Here is a 13,991-nt window from a genome sequence, read left to right on the forward strand (position 1 = left end):
TTTTGAATTGGAAGGTTTTAATTACATTCTGGAGATTGTTCATACAACTATATTTTGCTTATTCTCTTCCGCTCTGACAGACAAACTTGCACAGGCATATAAGGCGATCATATGTGCGTGGCAGCAATCTACTAGTAGAGATATAGAGGAACAAATATATTTAAATTAAAAAAAGTGCTCAAACTGACACTGATTAGAATCATTTTGTATAGTGCTCATTATAGTCACTGGCAGAAAATCCTGTTCAGCTAATGTGTTATAGGAAGCGTTTGATACATCTCAAAACAAAATTCATAATACATCAGAAGTTTGTTAGAAACACTAAAATTAGATACACACCAAGCACCACTGTGAACAGAAACAGTCTTGGTTATATGTGCGTCTTAAAAAAGCAAATATGAATATTGGGTCAGTTGATAAAAGACTACTCTCTTTCTCACAGAAAGCAGATATTTCGAGTTATGAGAATTAAGTGCATTTTACTTTTTGGTTTGCCTTTTTGTACATTATTTTGTTCACCCAAAAATAGTAACTATTTTCTCAATTCCATGTTTTTCTAAACCTGTTTGAGTTCTGTGTAACACAAGAGAGAATATTCCGTGTAACTATTTTTGTTCATAAAATTACATTAATGACAAAACATTCATTTTTGGGTTAACCATGAATATTCATATGAATCTCAGTCATAATCTGTTCAACTTTAGTGCCTAGTTGGTTCACTCTAAAAGAAGGTGCAAATTGTAAAAAGCCTAAAACATGACTACCCATGCAAAGGATTACATTACATTATCCACCGGCTTCTCAAAAATCCTTAATAAAAAAAAAAAAAATTACAAAAAAATTAGAAAACAAAATATTTCAAATAAAATGACATACTCGTTGTGTGGTTTCTGTTTGTTTATAAGTGCTATCCTGATTGTCAGTTAGTGGGAGGCCCTTAGTCTTTGGCCATGAAGCTTTATTTTAGGAGTAATTATGTGAAGTTGAAAAAAGAAAAAATATTTGGCAGCAAAATATGGACTATCCTGCGTCTACCAGCCCTTTAACAGTTAAACGAATGACTTTACTCTGGTCCATAACCCTCTGGTCATTGGCGGGTTGGAGGTTGACAGGATTTCCTCCGATGACCTTCTGAGATGGAGCTACGCCAAAACCAGCCACAGTCTTCTTCCCCGTGAAATACACAAGCAACCTCCTTCAGCAGATGACTTTGTTTTTTTTATGGTAAAACGACTGAATCACACCAGCAAAGTAAAACAATGGAATACCTTCATTACTCTGGACCTTTTCCTGTAAACCCGACATTTATCCTCCCACCCACATCCCATCACAGAGGGAAGCAGAGCCCCTCTGAATAAAATCATTGGCGCCCCAGTAGTTTGGACAGAAAGCCTGAAGAGGGTTTGCTAGGTTTAGACGCTTCTGCACGGCCCGAGCGATCCAGCCCCAGCTCGCCTTCCAGCTGTTCCAGCTCTGATTGGTCTAACAACTCAAAGTCCTCCGCCTCACTGTCCGATTCCTCTGCCAGGGCCTGGACCAGCGCAGGCGCTACAGCTGCCTCCAGGCGTTCCTGCATGGCTGCGGTTACTGCTGCTGTGATTACGTCTCCAGCCAGCCTCTGCACAACCTCCAAGGCCTGGGCCACGGGTTCCTCCTCTGACTGTGTGGAGCCGACCCTGCTGGGGTGGGCTGGAGGGGTGGGCATCCCAATGCTCAGGTCTTCATCGTCATCTCCATTTGTTCCTAAGCCATTGTCTAAAGAAGGAAACTCTGGTAGTCCGCCGGTGAAGACTTCCTCGTCACTTCGCCGGTCTGAGTCTTTGTCAAATAATATAGAAAGATATATATAGAGAGATATACACATTCAACTGAAATACAATGTGGTATTGTATTTACTATTGAATGCCTCAAAACTATATTAATTTTTTCAACATTACATTAGTAATGTAGTTTTATTGTAATGCTGTAATACACAAAGAGAGCCTCTAATACATAAAGAATGGCTTTCCAATATAAAAACCTGCCATTCAATTTATAAAGCTCCTTTTTTAATAATCGCAACATGCTGATGACTAACTGATTCCAGTCTACTAGTATACAGTTAATACCACAGGGGTCATGAATTTTTTTTTAAATGATACAGTTATATATAAAATATAAAGTCTAAATATAACAAATGATACAGATAGTTATACAAAGCAAAAACAAAGCAGAAAACCTTGCAACACACACACACACACATACATACATATATATATATATATATATATATATATATATGGAAAAGGTAAGAGAGTCTTACCTTCAGAGTTTTCTGTCTGAGGTGTGTGTCCCTCTGAAAGGTTAAAGGTGCCATTGTCTGTCCATGTTATTTCAGAGACCTCTGTGTCAGATATAGACAGCTCTTTGCAAACGATGGAGTCCATCTGTAATAGATGCTCTATATCAGTTCACACACAGACAGGAAATGGACATATTATGTATATGATATTATTTGTCATATCCCAAAGCCCTCACAGTCTTCAGTGGCACATGATAAGCGTGTGAGTAACAGTATCTGGCCAGCTGTGTGGCAGCTCACTGACCTTGGGAAAAAGTGCAGACAGATCTGCTTCAATGCTCTCTCTCTTGGCTTGTGACTGGAGTATTCTTTTCTCTTATGCAGGAAAGCAATAAGGAGAGTGCAAGTCAGCCACGACTTTGAATTAAATATTACATTCAAAACTGAACAGAATCGATAAAAATCTTTCAGTGTAATTGAATTTAAAAATGCATGTGCACTGTGTTTTTAGTTTATTATTATTAGTGTGTTTTTATGCTTTTAGTGTATTAGTATATTGCCTTGTCAGATTATCAACATGCTAATACCAAACTCTTTTTAATTCAATCAGATGAGTCTAATTTTTGTGTTGTGTATATATTTTATGTTGCAACTAAAATATATTTTTGGGGTCAAGCTACACTGGACCTCATGTGAAACTCAGTAATTTTCCATGTGTGTATTTGAGAAGTACCATGATTCTCCTTTATTTTCTGAAGAAACTCGCCCACTCCAAAGTCCAGTTTCTGCAGAACTGGTTCCAACCACATCCCAAACTCATGTGACGACACCAAAGGCCAGAGAAAAATGCCTAGCACTGCAGTAAACAGATGTAGAAACTATTAATGTGTGTGTCACTCTTACCAGTATGTTTATGAACCTGCTGACTGCTAGGAAGAAAAAGAAACCAGAGACTAAGTGGGAATATCGTCATGGTTACATTGCTAGGAATCCACTATCACATGACAAACAGTTAGATGTTCTCGAGTGTGCTGGAGGAAAATCTAGGAAAGGCTATGCTCGCCTTAGTCAATAGTAGCATGCTTACAATCATTGTACAAAGACTTCAGTGAAAAGATATGACAATAACTATTAATTTGATACTTTTTTTGTGTAGGAAAATGTTGGCACTTACCTAAGATGTATGAAATAACAACCCCTGGAATGTAACGTCCAAGTATTGCCAGAAAAGTACACATACTGCAGACCAGCAGACAGAACTGCAATGAAAAACACTTTTAAAATGTCTCAGTTCACTTTAAAAGTTGACATAAAATACTTCATGAAAGAAAAAAAAAAAAATTAAATATTTTTTTTAACATACATCACTATGTGATGCACCTGGAAATATCATCAATGATTATATAAATTAGTATTAGGACCACTGTCAGACCATGAAAAATTAACTAGAAAAAGCACAGTAATGGTTCAAATGGTAAAAACGTAGACAAAATTAAGACTTAGAATCATACCCAACATATGTTGATGCCGTTTATACATTTATACAAATTTTAACCCACAATTTACATTTTAATGTAAAAAGGGTACATTATGCAAAAACTAAATGTGACCATACCTTGCCTGGATTCTGCTGCTTAAAAGAGGAAGTCTCCTCAATGAAGAGCTTGAGGCTCGTCCAGAAGTCTGTGAATGGAGATCCTGATCCAGACTTGCCCTCCTGGACAGAATCAATGACCTCCCAGCTACAATTAGAAGACCAGTTACATACATTATCATTAAAGCTGAACAAGTAATGCCCCTTTCTGAAAAAGCACATATTAACTTAAACAAAAATCTAAACCCAAGTTTTAATAAACGGATGTCAGTGTCTATAACATTAGCTGTACAGTATGCTTTTGAAGGGAGATGCAGCACTATCAGAGCAGACACTGCATTTGTGAAATACTTCACAGTCTGAGTGATGAAGTGATGCGTGATGAAGTGTCTGCAGAAATGTACAATAGAATTCTTGTAATATCTAAAATGGGCTCAAAAGATAACTGAAAAGAAGGAACCCTGAGAATGCCTGCATGGTTTGTAGATGACCAAATTACTGCACATTGGAAAATTTAGCTTAAATTATTTGAAGGTTAACCAAACATATTTTAAAATATGATTACATACGAATCTATTTAGGTCTTTAACTGACAGCTTAGACTGACAAACATAAATCGCAATTCCTTGAGCAAGCTGGGACTCTTCGATGAGAAATAAAATTTGATGTTACATTGAAAGTTGGCTTTCATGGAAAGTATGAAAGTTAGCTTTAAAAATAAGCTAATAATAACATCAGGTAAAAATTCAAGTAAATATTTATTTTGTCAAATATTTGGCTTTAAATGAATTAGTATAACTTTCAGATCAAGGGAATTTCTTGGCATCTATTAACAGGCGGCCTGTTAATGCCCTTTATCTGTGGTTACGCGCCCCACTCCAATCCCCTCACAGCTGTCGTCTATATTTCCCATCTCCAAAACAAACCAAACGATGCCACCTATATGTCGAAAACCATTCAAACACAACATCTTTCAAATAAATAAATTGGCCCCAAAAACATGCTCCACATAACCCACGCAATTATTAACAGATCCGTTTCCTCCAAAAGGTCATAAACCACCTCCAACATTTCACAGACATGTTTCCCCACCGGAGGTTTCCTATTAAACGGAGCGCATGGGGGGCATGTGACTATGAGGCAACAGAGCTCACATTAGCATTTCACCATCTAAGCGAAAGTGCCAGAGAAAGTGAGCTCAGGCTTGCCCAACCCAGTCCAGAGCTGACGACTGGAGATCAATGAGGTGTAATGCTCACTAGCGTTAAGAGATTTCATCAGATGAGATCTTTTGTTACATCTTTTGGGAAATCTGCAAGCTGACTAACTCCATAGTTAAGATTTTGATAGTTAACGCTATTTGAAATCATACCGCATGCTTGCTACTGTTAAATGTGAAAACCAAATGAGGTTTGCTGCCTCGAGAAAGTCCAAAATCTTTTCAAATCTGTGTGGAGAATGTAGAAAATGCCAACAACAGGTGACTCTGGATTCTGAGAAACAAACAGCTCGACTAGCTGACTCCCATGCTAATCGCTAAAACAACAAAGAAAGCTACTTGTCTGACACTCAAACAGACTTGGTGACAGAGCACTAAAATAGCTCAAAACAAAGAGCTGGGGAATGCCGCTGAAAAATCAATAGTATCTCTTAATTTGCAAAGTAATAGTAAAAGCTAGCATTGGCAATTTCAGCTTGTCTGTGAATTACACTTCATCACACATAACTGACAGGTTCCATGGCTGTCTGGTGTACATGCACGTATCAATACCTATAAAGTACTTGTGACAATCGACATCAACGTCCCCTGAGCAAATGTTCCAAAACAAGGGTCACTATGGAGACCGCATAGCCCCGGATGCATCTGATGCACGGTGACTGACCATTTTTATTAATTTGGAACAAGCTCTTATCCGAAACATGACAAACTGCATAACTGCGATGCAAATAAGAATAAAACATTTTTTATAAAGACAAATATCACATGGTTAAAATAACATAACAAAAAAAAGACACTAAACAAATATCCAAGTCATATAAATAAAACTAGTCACTTATTCAGGTATATTTCACTTAACACTGATTCGTAGCATTCAAAGTTAACAACCTCTCTGTCTTTGTACCAATTTGTTCAATAGTGCATTTTTTTTTTTTACCTTAGTGCTGATCCACGGTCTTCAGCAGTCATCTCAAAATCTTTAGGTTTCAACATGAAAGGCGTTCAGGTAAGTCAGAAGGTGAGTGTGTCAGTGATAAGTTCCAGAGTTCAGACAGAGTTACAAATGAAGTGACGCATTAAGCCACACTAGCTAGTGTTTATGTTGACCAAGGCCTGAGCTTCACTATTTCAACGGGTCAAGTCTAAAAATACCAGAGTCACATAGCATTCCACGAGCAGGCATCAGACAGACAGTGCTGGGGCATGAACACACACACGTACAAACACTCCACATAATACCCCCTTAATACCCCCTCTTCACAGAATGAGACCCTTTCAGAAGAGTATTTTAAATTACGCAGATTTTTCTCAGTGAAAAAATGATCTCCATGCAGTTATATGGGTATTATAACAAAAAAACTAAATTGCTGTTTCTATGTGAATGTTTTAAAATCATATCATATTTAAATAAATGTTACATTTATATTATATGCTAATTACATTTTGTCTTTAAATTGTTATCATCTGGAAGCCGTTATGGGATATCGAAGGCAACTAAAGCAATATATAAATGAACTTTAGCGCCATACAAAAGTCTTCTGAATAAAGGGCAGGATGAATGTATTAAATATTTGATGTGTTATTTTATTTGTTGTGTTATGTAAATTTTATTGATATTTGCACTATGTTTTGTTGTAAGCGAGACCCAAGACAAATTTTCAGCCAAGGCTGAACAATAAAGTAACTAATTTCAGCACAAAATATTAGTAAACATCATACAATACAAATATCATCAAATTAATGAATACTATAACTACACTAGCAAAGATTCTGATAAGAGTCATATGATGAAAGCAGAATTTAGAAATGTTCTCAGGACAAGGGTATGTCCACTTGGGGCAGGTTGTTACATTTTTATGTAAAATCAGAGTTATTACTTACTCACACTTAAGTACTTCCAAATCTGTATGAAATATTTTTGGAATAAAATGTGCAATCAGGCTTTGGGTTACCACTTAATATTTGTTACTTAATATAACTTTTCAGTGGTGACCCAAAACAGCCTGGCGACAAACTTTAACACTTCAAAATATCTTCCTTTGTGTTCATAAAAAAAAAAAAACATCATACAGATTTATAACTACTTCAGGGTAAGTAAATGATGACAGAATTTTCATTTCAACTATTCCTTTAATTCTTCTTATTATTTACATGTTTAGAAGCTATTTCAAAGAATGTCCATTTGAGACAGGTTTTGACATTTATGTTCTATTGGGTTAATAGTTTGCTATTTTTGTATATTTTACATTATTGCCATTTTATCTTTACATGCTTGTTTTATTGTTTACATTTTGCTTACCCAAGTAGGGTTTGCTTAAACATCCAGCATGTGACAACATAAATAAACTGAACCATTTTACCTAGTTAATTAGTTAATAATAGTAGATATGTTTAACAACTTTTTTCAAAGTACATATACAGAAACTGACCAAAAAAGTAAATATTTGTAAAAGAAATATGCCTAATCTCACCTGTATATACAGATAACAGCTGTCTTTATTATTTATATCATTCTGTCTGTTATTATGATTTGGTCATCTGACTGTGACGAAAGGACCATGACTGGTCAGTTGGTCAACGAAACAAATAATACCAGTCATCTAACCCTCACTCAGCCTTCCTCCAATAGGCCACTGAGTGTCCAGACACACCCTTTGCTAGGTAGTATCCTGTGACGGGATTGGCTTCTCGGTTGGGACCCCCCAAAATCCTCCCAATAAGAATAGCGAGGAAATGCAAGAAAGGATTACCATCACTCTTGAGCGCACAAATGGCTGTGTCATTCTACTCGCCGTGCCACCCAGACTGAAACATAAACTCAAATTTCACAACATGACATGCTTCCACAGGAAAACAACAATCCACTCCAGTGCATATGTCACAATGTACAGAAAAACAAAGCGTATCGGATATCATTTGTATATGAGGTTTACACATTTGTAGCAAAGAAATGGTAACTAAATTTGTCTTACTATAAACTTCTCTTGGAAGTTGAACGTTCTTAATGTGAAGCTACTATCATCAAATATATTAAATATAAAGTAAAGTCTATGAAATAAACAAAAAGTAGGGCACAACAAAAAGCTCTTTAATCCTACAGCTATGGGAGGACAGGGGGGCAAAGGGGTCAGAGTGAAGATCCTGGGCGAAGACAACTGTTGGAACAGGACTCATATCAAGAGCAGCCGGCAGAAATGAACAAGCTGAGGCAATCCGGCAGCTGTTGCTCAAGTACCCAAGGTTTTAATGAGGCCCATCTCACATAAACACCACACTGAAGATTACTACACTGGCATCTCGCAGCACAATGGTGCCATTGCGTTTGTTTTTACCATAAGCATGTAAACAGTGACAGGGAAACTTCGGTCAGAGTACAGCATGATGCAACCCGGATTAAAGTAATGGAAAGCCGAAGGCCATTGATAAGCAGTATTAGATAAATTCATCAAGCCTCGCTCTAATCCAATACTTTAATAAACTTAGGCCAAATTTGTAACGTTCTCATATGCAAAGATTTGAGGTAAATATTGATTATATAATCTCGGTTCACTTGGACACGCTCTTTCGCACGAGATTTCTGAGATTCAAGAAAGTCAGGAGTGCTTTGCTAGATTTCTTAATTAGTCTTGATCTCACAGCTCCTTCACAGGAGCACTGGATTTCACTGACATTTCCAAACTCACATGACAGGCTTTATGGATTGCTGTATGTCAACAATAATGCCAATAAGAGGTACAGGACGTCCTCTAGTGGCTACAGGCTGGACTGACGCTAACGAATGGAAAATACTTGAGATAAAAAAAATGTATAAATTCATTCAGATGTGTGCCTTCTTTTTTTCTGAGTCAAGTACATTTTCAGTGCAACTACCAAAATAACTATTTGTATATTTGTTGTAGATTATTTGCTTTCAATTAAAATTCTGGTCATGTTATTTCTAGCTCAAAAGGAATTAACTAAATCAAGATAAAAGCTGTTCCTCAAAAAAAAAAAAAAAAAATGGTGATCGCTGTCAGTTTATTTAAACATAAATAAATTAAAAGTAGTTCAATCGTTTGGGGTTAGTTGGACTTTTTAAGAAATTAATACTTTTATTCTGCAAGGATGCATTAAATTGATCAAAAGCACTATTTCCAATGTTACAAAAATTCTATTTCAAATATTTTCTTTCCTTAAAGAATCCATAAAGAAAAAGTATTTCTTGGTTTCATAAAAATTTAAATATAGCTGTTGTCAACAAAAAATAAAAAGAAATGTTATTCAGCACAAAATAAGCATATTACAATAGTTTGTAATATGAAAAAATTCTGCTTTTTTTATCACAGAAATAAATAACATTTTAAAATATATTTAAATAGAACATAGTTCATTTTATTTGTAATAATATTATACAATTTTATTGGATTTTCATCAAATATTCAAAGCCTTGGTGTGAATAAGACACCCTGTTTTAATAGGTGTGCATGCTCTATTTACCTGCTGGTCATACTCCTCCATAGAGTGGCTCCTGTAAGGAGGAAAATAAAGATCAATGGTATCTGCACTGGTGGCTATATCAAAATTTTATAAGTAACAACAGTCACACATGTTAAAATATGATGAGAATCAAACTCTCACCTCTTGATCTGGAAAGAACCAGATCTCTCATCGGTTGTATCATCACTAAGAGAGCCACACACATGGAGATGAGGCTGAACGTTCGACAGGGACTAAGGGACACAAACCTGCATGAAAAAAAAAAAAACAGCAATCAGGTTTTCCATCTTTAATCACGTGCACAGTTACAGTCAACATATGTCTGTCATATCACTTTCTTTTTAAATGCATAATGCTTGTATGTTAAAACAAGCTGTACAATTATCTAAGATCTATCATCAAAACAGTAAAACTACATGCTCAAGTGTTATTTTTATTTGTATTTATTCTAATTACAAATTATCTCTTATGTAAAACCATGTGCTTTGAGGGTGAAACTAATTCCTAACCGCACTGCAAATAAAGCCAATTTAACCCAAATACAATATTTATCCACATGCCGCAACAAGATTTATTTAAAACAAACAAATGCCATAAATGCAAATTCTGTGCATGCAGGAAAATGCATTCGAAATGTTTAATTAAAAGTTTGTCTTCAGAAATGTATTCATCCTGTGCGAAATAAATGTCATTAGCACAAAAGGTCCACCATAAATAGCAATGCAACTGTAGTGGAGTCCAGCGCAACCACAGATAGCCTACAGAGAAAACTGTCAAAGGAAAATGCCTTAAGGGACGGACTACAAAACAAAAAAAAAAAAAAACAGTTAGGCCTGGTGATTTAATTAGGCAGAGAAATGTAGAGCATTGGAAAACGATAAAGACTGACCCATTAATGCAATATTTCATTTAAACTCCAACAGCACGATATCTTAAAGAAAATGTGATATTCCTACATTCTGCATGTAATAAAAAATATGCTGCGTCATGTGTCTCACCAAAACGCTATATTTGTAGTTGCGAAGAAAGCGGAAGTCCATAACGGTTTTTTCCAGTTAATGAGCTTTGATACGCGGTACAGAGGATAAGTGTCTGCAGGGTGTCGGACTCCCGAAGGCTGCTCTTCCTCTTTCACCGCCATCTCTCCTCCTCCACCTGAGCTGAGTGGTCTCGAGGAAGCCTCGCCGGAGCTCTTTCCCACCGGCTCCACCTCTGAAGCGTCCGGGCTATCGCATCCACCCTGATTAGCCATAGCAAAGCCCGCTCCTCGCGCGCGCTGCCAGCTGCTGTTTATTTTGTTGTTGTTTGGTCGGTGACGTCACCTAAAGGCAGCCCCTGGTTGCCGTTGGGAACTCTTACGTCATCGTCCAGTCAGCTGCGCGGCTTTCCACCTGCTCGGGGTTAGGCTTCCTCCACATGCAGCTTACTGCTCGAAGTCACAGCGCTTTTTTAACGCAAGGATATTACGCATTTTTTCGTCTTTTAGTTCATTATCACGCATCATTCTGAAACGTTGGAGAAATATTCCTTCTTTAGCCCACATTCTTCTTTTACAGTCACACGTAGATAATCTGATATTTTGTTTCTTTTGAAGACAAAATATGAATGAGCTTTATACGCTCCTTAACCACTAGGGCGCAGTGTGCTTTGATGTTTTTTTTCCCACTTGCATACCTGCGTTCTTCAGCTGTTTAATGTCCTTAAGATTTCACACATGACCTGTGACCCTGGACCACCCAGCCTTTCATATGTTGCTACTAAATACATTATTTGGGTCAAAAATCTCGATTTTTATTTTACGCCAAAAATCTATTGGATATGAGGTATAGAGATCGTGTTTCATAAAGATATACTTTAAATTTCCAACCCTAAAAATATAAAATTGATTAACAATAGGCTATGCATTGCTGAGAACATTTTTTTTTTTTTTTTTTTTTTTTTACAAAAATAACTAACAAATCCCTACATTGTTGGTTAAAATAAAACGATTGAAAATTAATCAAAACGTTTGATTTATGTTATGAAGACTTTATAAACGTTGCAATTAAGCAGATCATGACTGTTCTTGACTTGTCAGCTGGTCAATATAGTGAAAAGGATTTTTAAAATAGAATTTTGGACAGCCTACTGACATATTAAGTAAAAAAAAAATTAACACGTATTAAAACATTTATAATGTATTTAATTATATTATTTTATCATACCAAGTGTTAAAATTGCCCTCATCTTTCCTGCGTTTGAATGCCAGTGTTGTGAAACTCCAAATCAAATCTTTTTTTATCATTTGAAAAAGAAAAAAAGAGATTGCAGAGATATACAAACATATACAAAGTCTTGTACATTAATATACTTTCCCAATGGATTGATTACGTTAAGGATGGAAACATTTCAATGTTCATGCAAATGAGACATTTTTTTTTTTATTAAATATGCACTACTTTGCCTCATTTTCTAGATCAGAAACCTGTATATTGTATAAAGTTGTTTTTTTGCTGACATATTGCATTGAAGGGTTTTTTACAGAGGGACTTGCGGATATTTTTAAATGGGGGGTAAAATGTTGTATGAACTCAGATAATATACAAACAAAGTATTCAGACTTTATATTGAAATAAAATAGTAAAACCTGGTGCATTTAAGTGCAAATGAAGTGGAGATTTATGGCTCAGTGCATTTTGAGAAAACAGTCTTTATATGCCCTGAAACTTTATATGAGCTTTATATGATAAAGTGCACAAAAAAAGTTTATTTTGAATAACTTTTAGCCAAATAGCCCAAAAAGAAAACAAGTGTCTATAGTGTCTTGCTTTAAAATGATCTGAGCATGATATATAAAATACTTTATGTTTGGAAATGAATACTAATTCTCATTCAAATCTCTGTAATACCTGCACTTGAGAGGCAGGCTCAGTGAACAGCATTGACCTAATTTTTGATATTACACAGTGAACTGTGTATTTCTGAGCTGGCTGGTATTCAAAATTACAGCCTGGAAAGAGTTTTAATAATGTAAAAAATATTTTACATCACTGAATATTCTCAACTTAACCTGATTTCACTCAAATGTCACCTCTTTTTGTTTGGAATAACCTTGCATCAAGCAAGCAAAAGCAGCACTGTGTACCAGAAAGAAGTGTGTAGCCACTAATTGGACTGAATTTCAGTGGCAACAAAAGCCCTGGCTAGAAAATTCCAGCCCTGGTTTTACAGGGCCTGCTTTGTTGCCGCAGTGTTTGTTCTCTACTGCTGTGTTAACAGTTATCTTTTCGGTGGTGGCCTCTCCCCACCCTTCCACACAGTGCATGAAATGTTCCTCAGCACAAACCCGTCCAGAGCCACCGTGGCACAGCACAGGCGATGCTCCGTTCTGCACAGGACACCGTCCAGATACCAGGAGAGGCCTAACAGCTGCCTTGCAACCATGTTCCCACACAGCTTTGACTACAACCAGCCGATGAGAAAGCGTTGAGAAGAAGGAGACATGATGGGACAGTTCCCGGAGGATGTGGTGGGTGGCTTCACCGCAGAGGAACTGGAATGCAAGATCTGCTACTGCGCTTACAGCCTGTCAAGTCGACGGCCCAAGGTCCTCGAGTGCTGCCATTGTCTTTGTGCCAAGTGCCTTGCAAAAATCCTTGATTTAGGCGAATCCTCTCCAAACGCAGTGGTCTGTCCGTTCTGCCGCTACATCACAGATCTTCCCGGAGAAGACGTGGACAGTTTACCAGATGAGTATAACTTGGTGTCGGCACTGCTGTCCATCCAGACGCGGAAGCATCAGAGCCTCAACGACAACCGAGGCGAGATTCTCCTCAGTCCCAGGCACCTCAGCTCTCTGGTGGGACACTCCGCCTCCGCTTCTCCCACCTCCATTCGTTCCAATTATGTGGTGATCACCATTATGGAGCCTCGGCAGGAGTCTGTCATTCCAGCTCGGAGCAGGGATTACCGCTCTTCCAGCCAGGACTCCATGGCCTCGGTTACTCAGAGATGGACAGTGTGGAACTGCGCGGCCCTGCTGTGCCAGACTTCAGCACGCGTCCTGGTTTGGCTGCTGGGGATGCTGTACTTCAGCTCGCTGCCTCTAGGGGTCTATCTTCTAATCATGCAGAATACCAGGGTGGGGGTGATGTTGGTCAGTTTGGTACCTGTCAGTCTTCTCATCGTCATGGTGTACGGCCTTTGCCAATGCCTGTGCCGTGAGTTTTGGGACTGTGTACCACCGTAATGACCAAAGCAATAAGTGTAATTGTTATGCGTGGATATATGATGATTGGTTGGTCCTGCTAGTTTGTGGAAACTTATGAATTTTCCAGTTTTTTGGATAAACGATGTACACTGAACTGAAATACAAACAATAAAAGTGCTCAGATTTAATCTAGTAGGCTACCATACAAATTAATGTCATGTTAGAATACTTA

The 13,991-nt window shown here is 37.3% G+C and overlaps 2 protein-coding genes across 2 annotated transcripts; one reads left to right on the forward strand and one right to left on the reverse strand.

Annotated features, from left to right (window-relative positions):
- retreg1 (reticulophagy regulator 1) lies at positions 1-10,884 on the reverse strand. The gene is made up of 9 exons (XM_043217565.1): positions 10,569-10,884; positions 9,712-9,818; positions 9,571-9,601; positions 3,897-4,023; positions 3,456-3,540; positions 3,015-3,137; positions 2,586-2,656; positions 2,303-2,426; positions 1-1,818 (listed from the first exon to the last, which is right to left on the reverse strand). Exons 1-9 carry the CDS (start codon positions 10,820-10,822, stop codon positions 1,361-1,363), a joined length of 1,380 nt encoding a protein of 459 aa, XP_043073500.1. The 5' UTR covers positions 10,823-10,884; the 3' UTR covers positions 1-1,360.
- A 2,120-nt stretch (positions 10,885-13,004) lies between these two features.
- rnf182 (ring finger protein 182) lies at positions 13,005-13,798 on the forward strand. The gene has a single exon (XM_043253296.1). It carries the CDS (start codon positions 13,052-13,054, stop codon positions 13,796-13,798), a length of 747 nt encoding a protein of 248 aa, XP_043109231.1. The 5' UTR covers positions 13,005-13,051.
- The last annotated feature ends 193 nt before the right edge of the window (positions 13,799-13,991 follow it).

The sequence above is a fragment of the Puntigrus tetrazona genome, chromosome 2, assembly GCF_018831695.1.
Source record: "Puntigrus tetrazona isolate hp1 chromosome 2, ASM1883169v1, whole genome shotgun sequence".
Taxonomy (NCBI): Eukaryota; Metazoa; Chordata; class Actinopteri; order Cypriniformes; family Cyprinidae; genus Puntigrus; species Puntigrus tetrazona.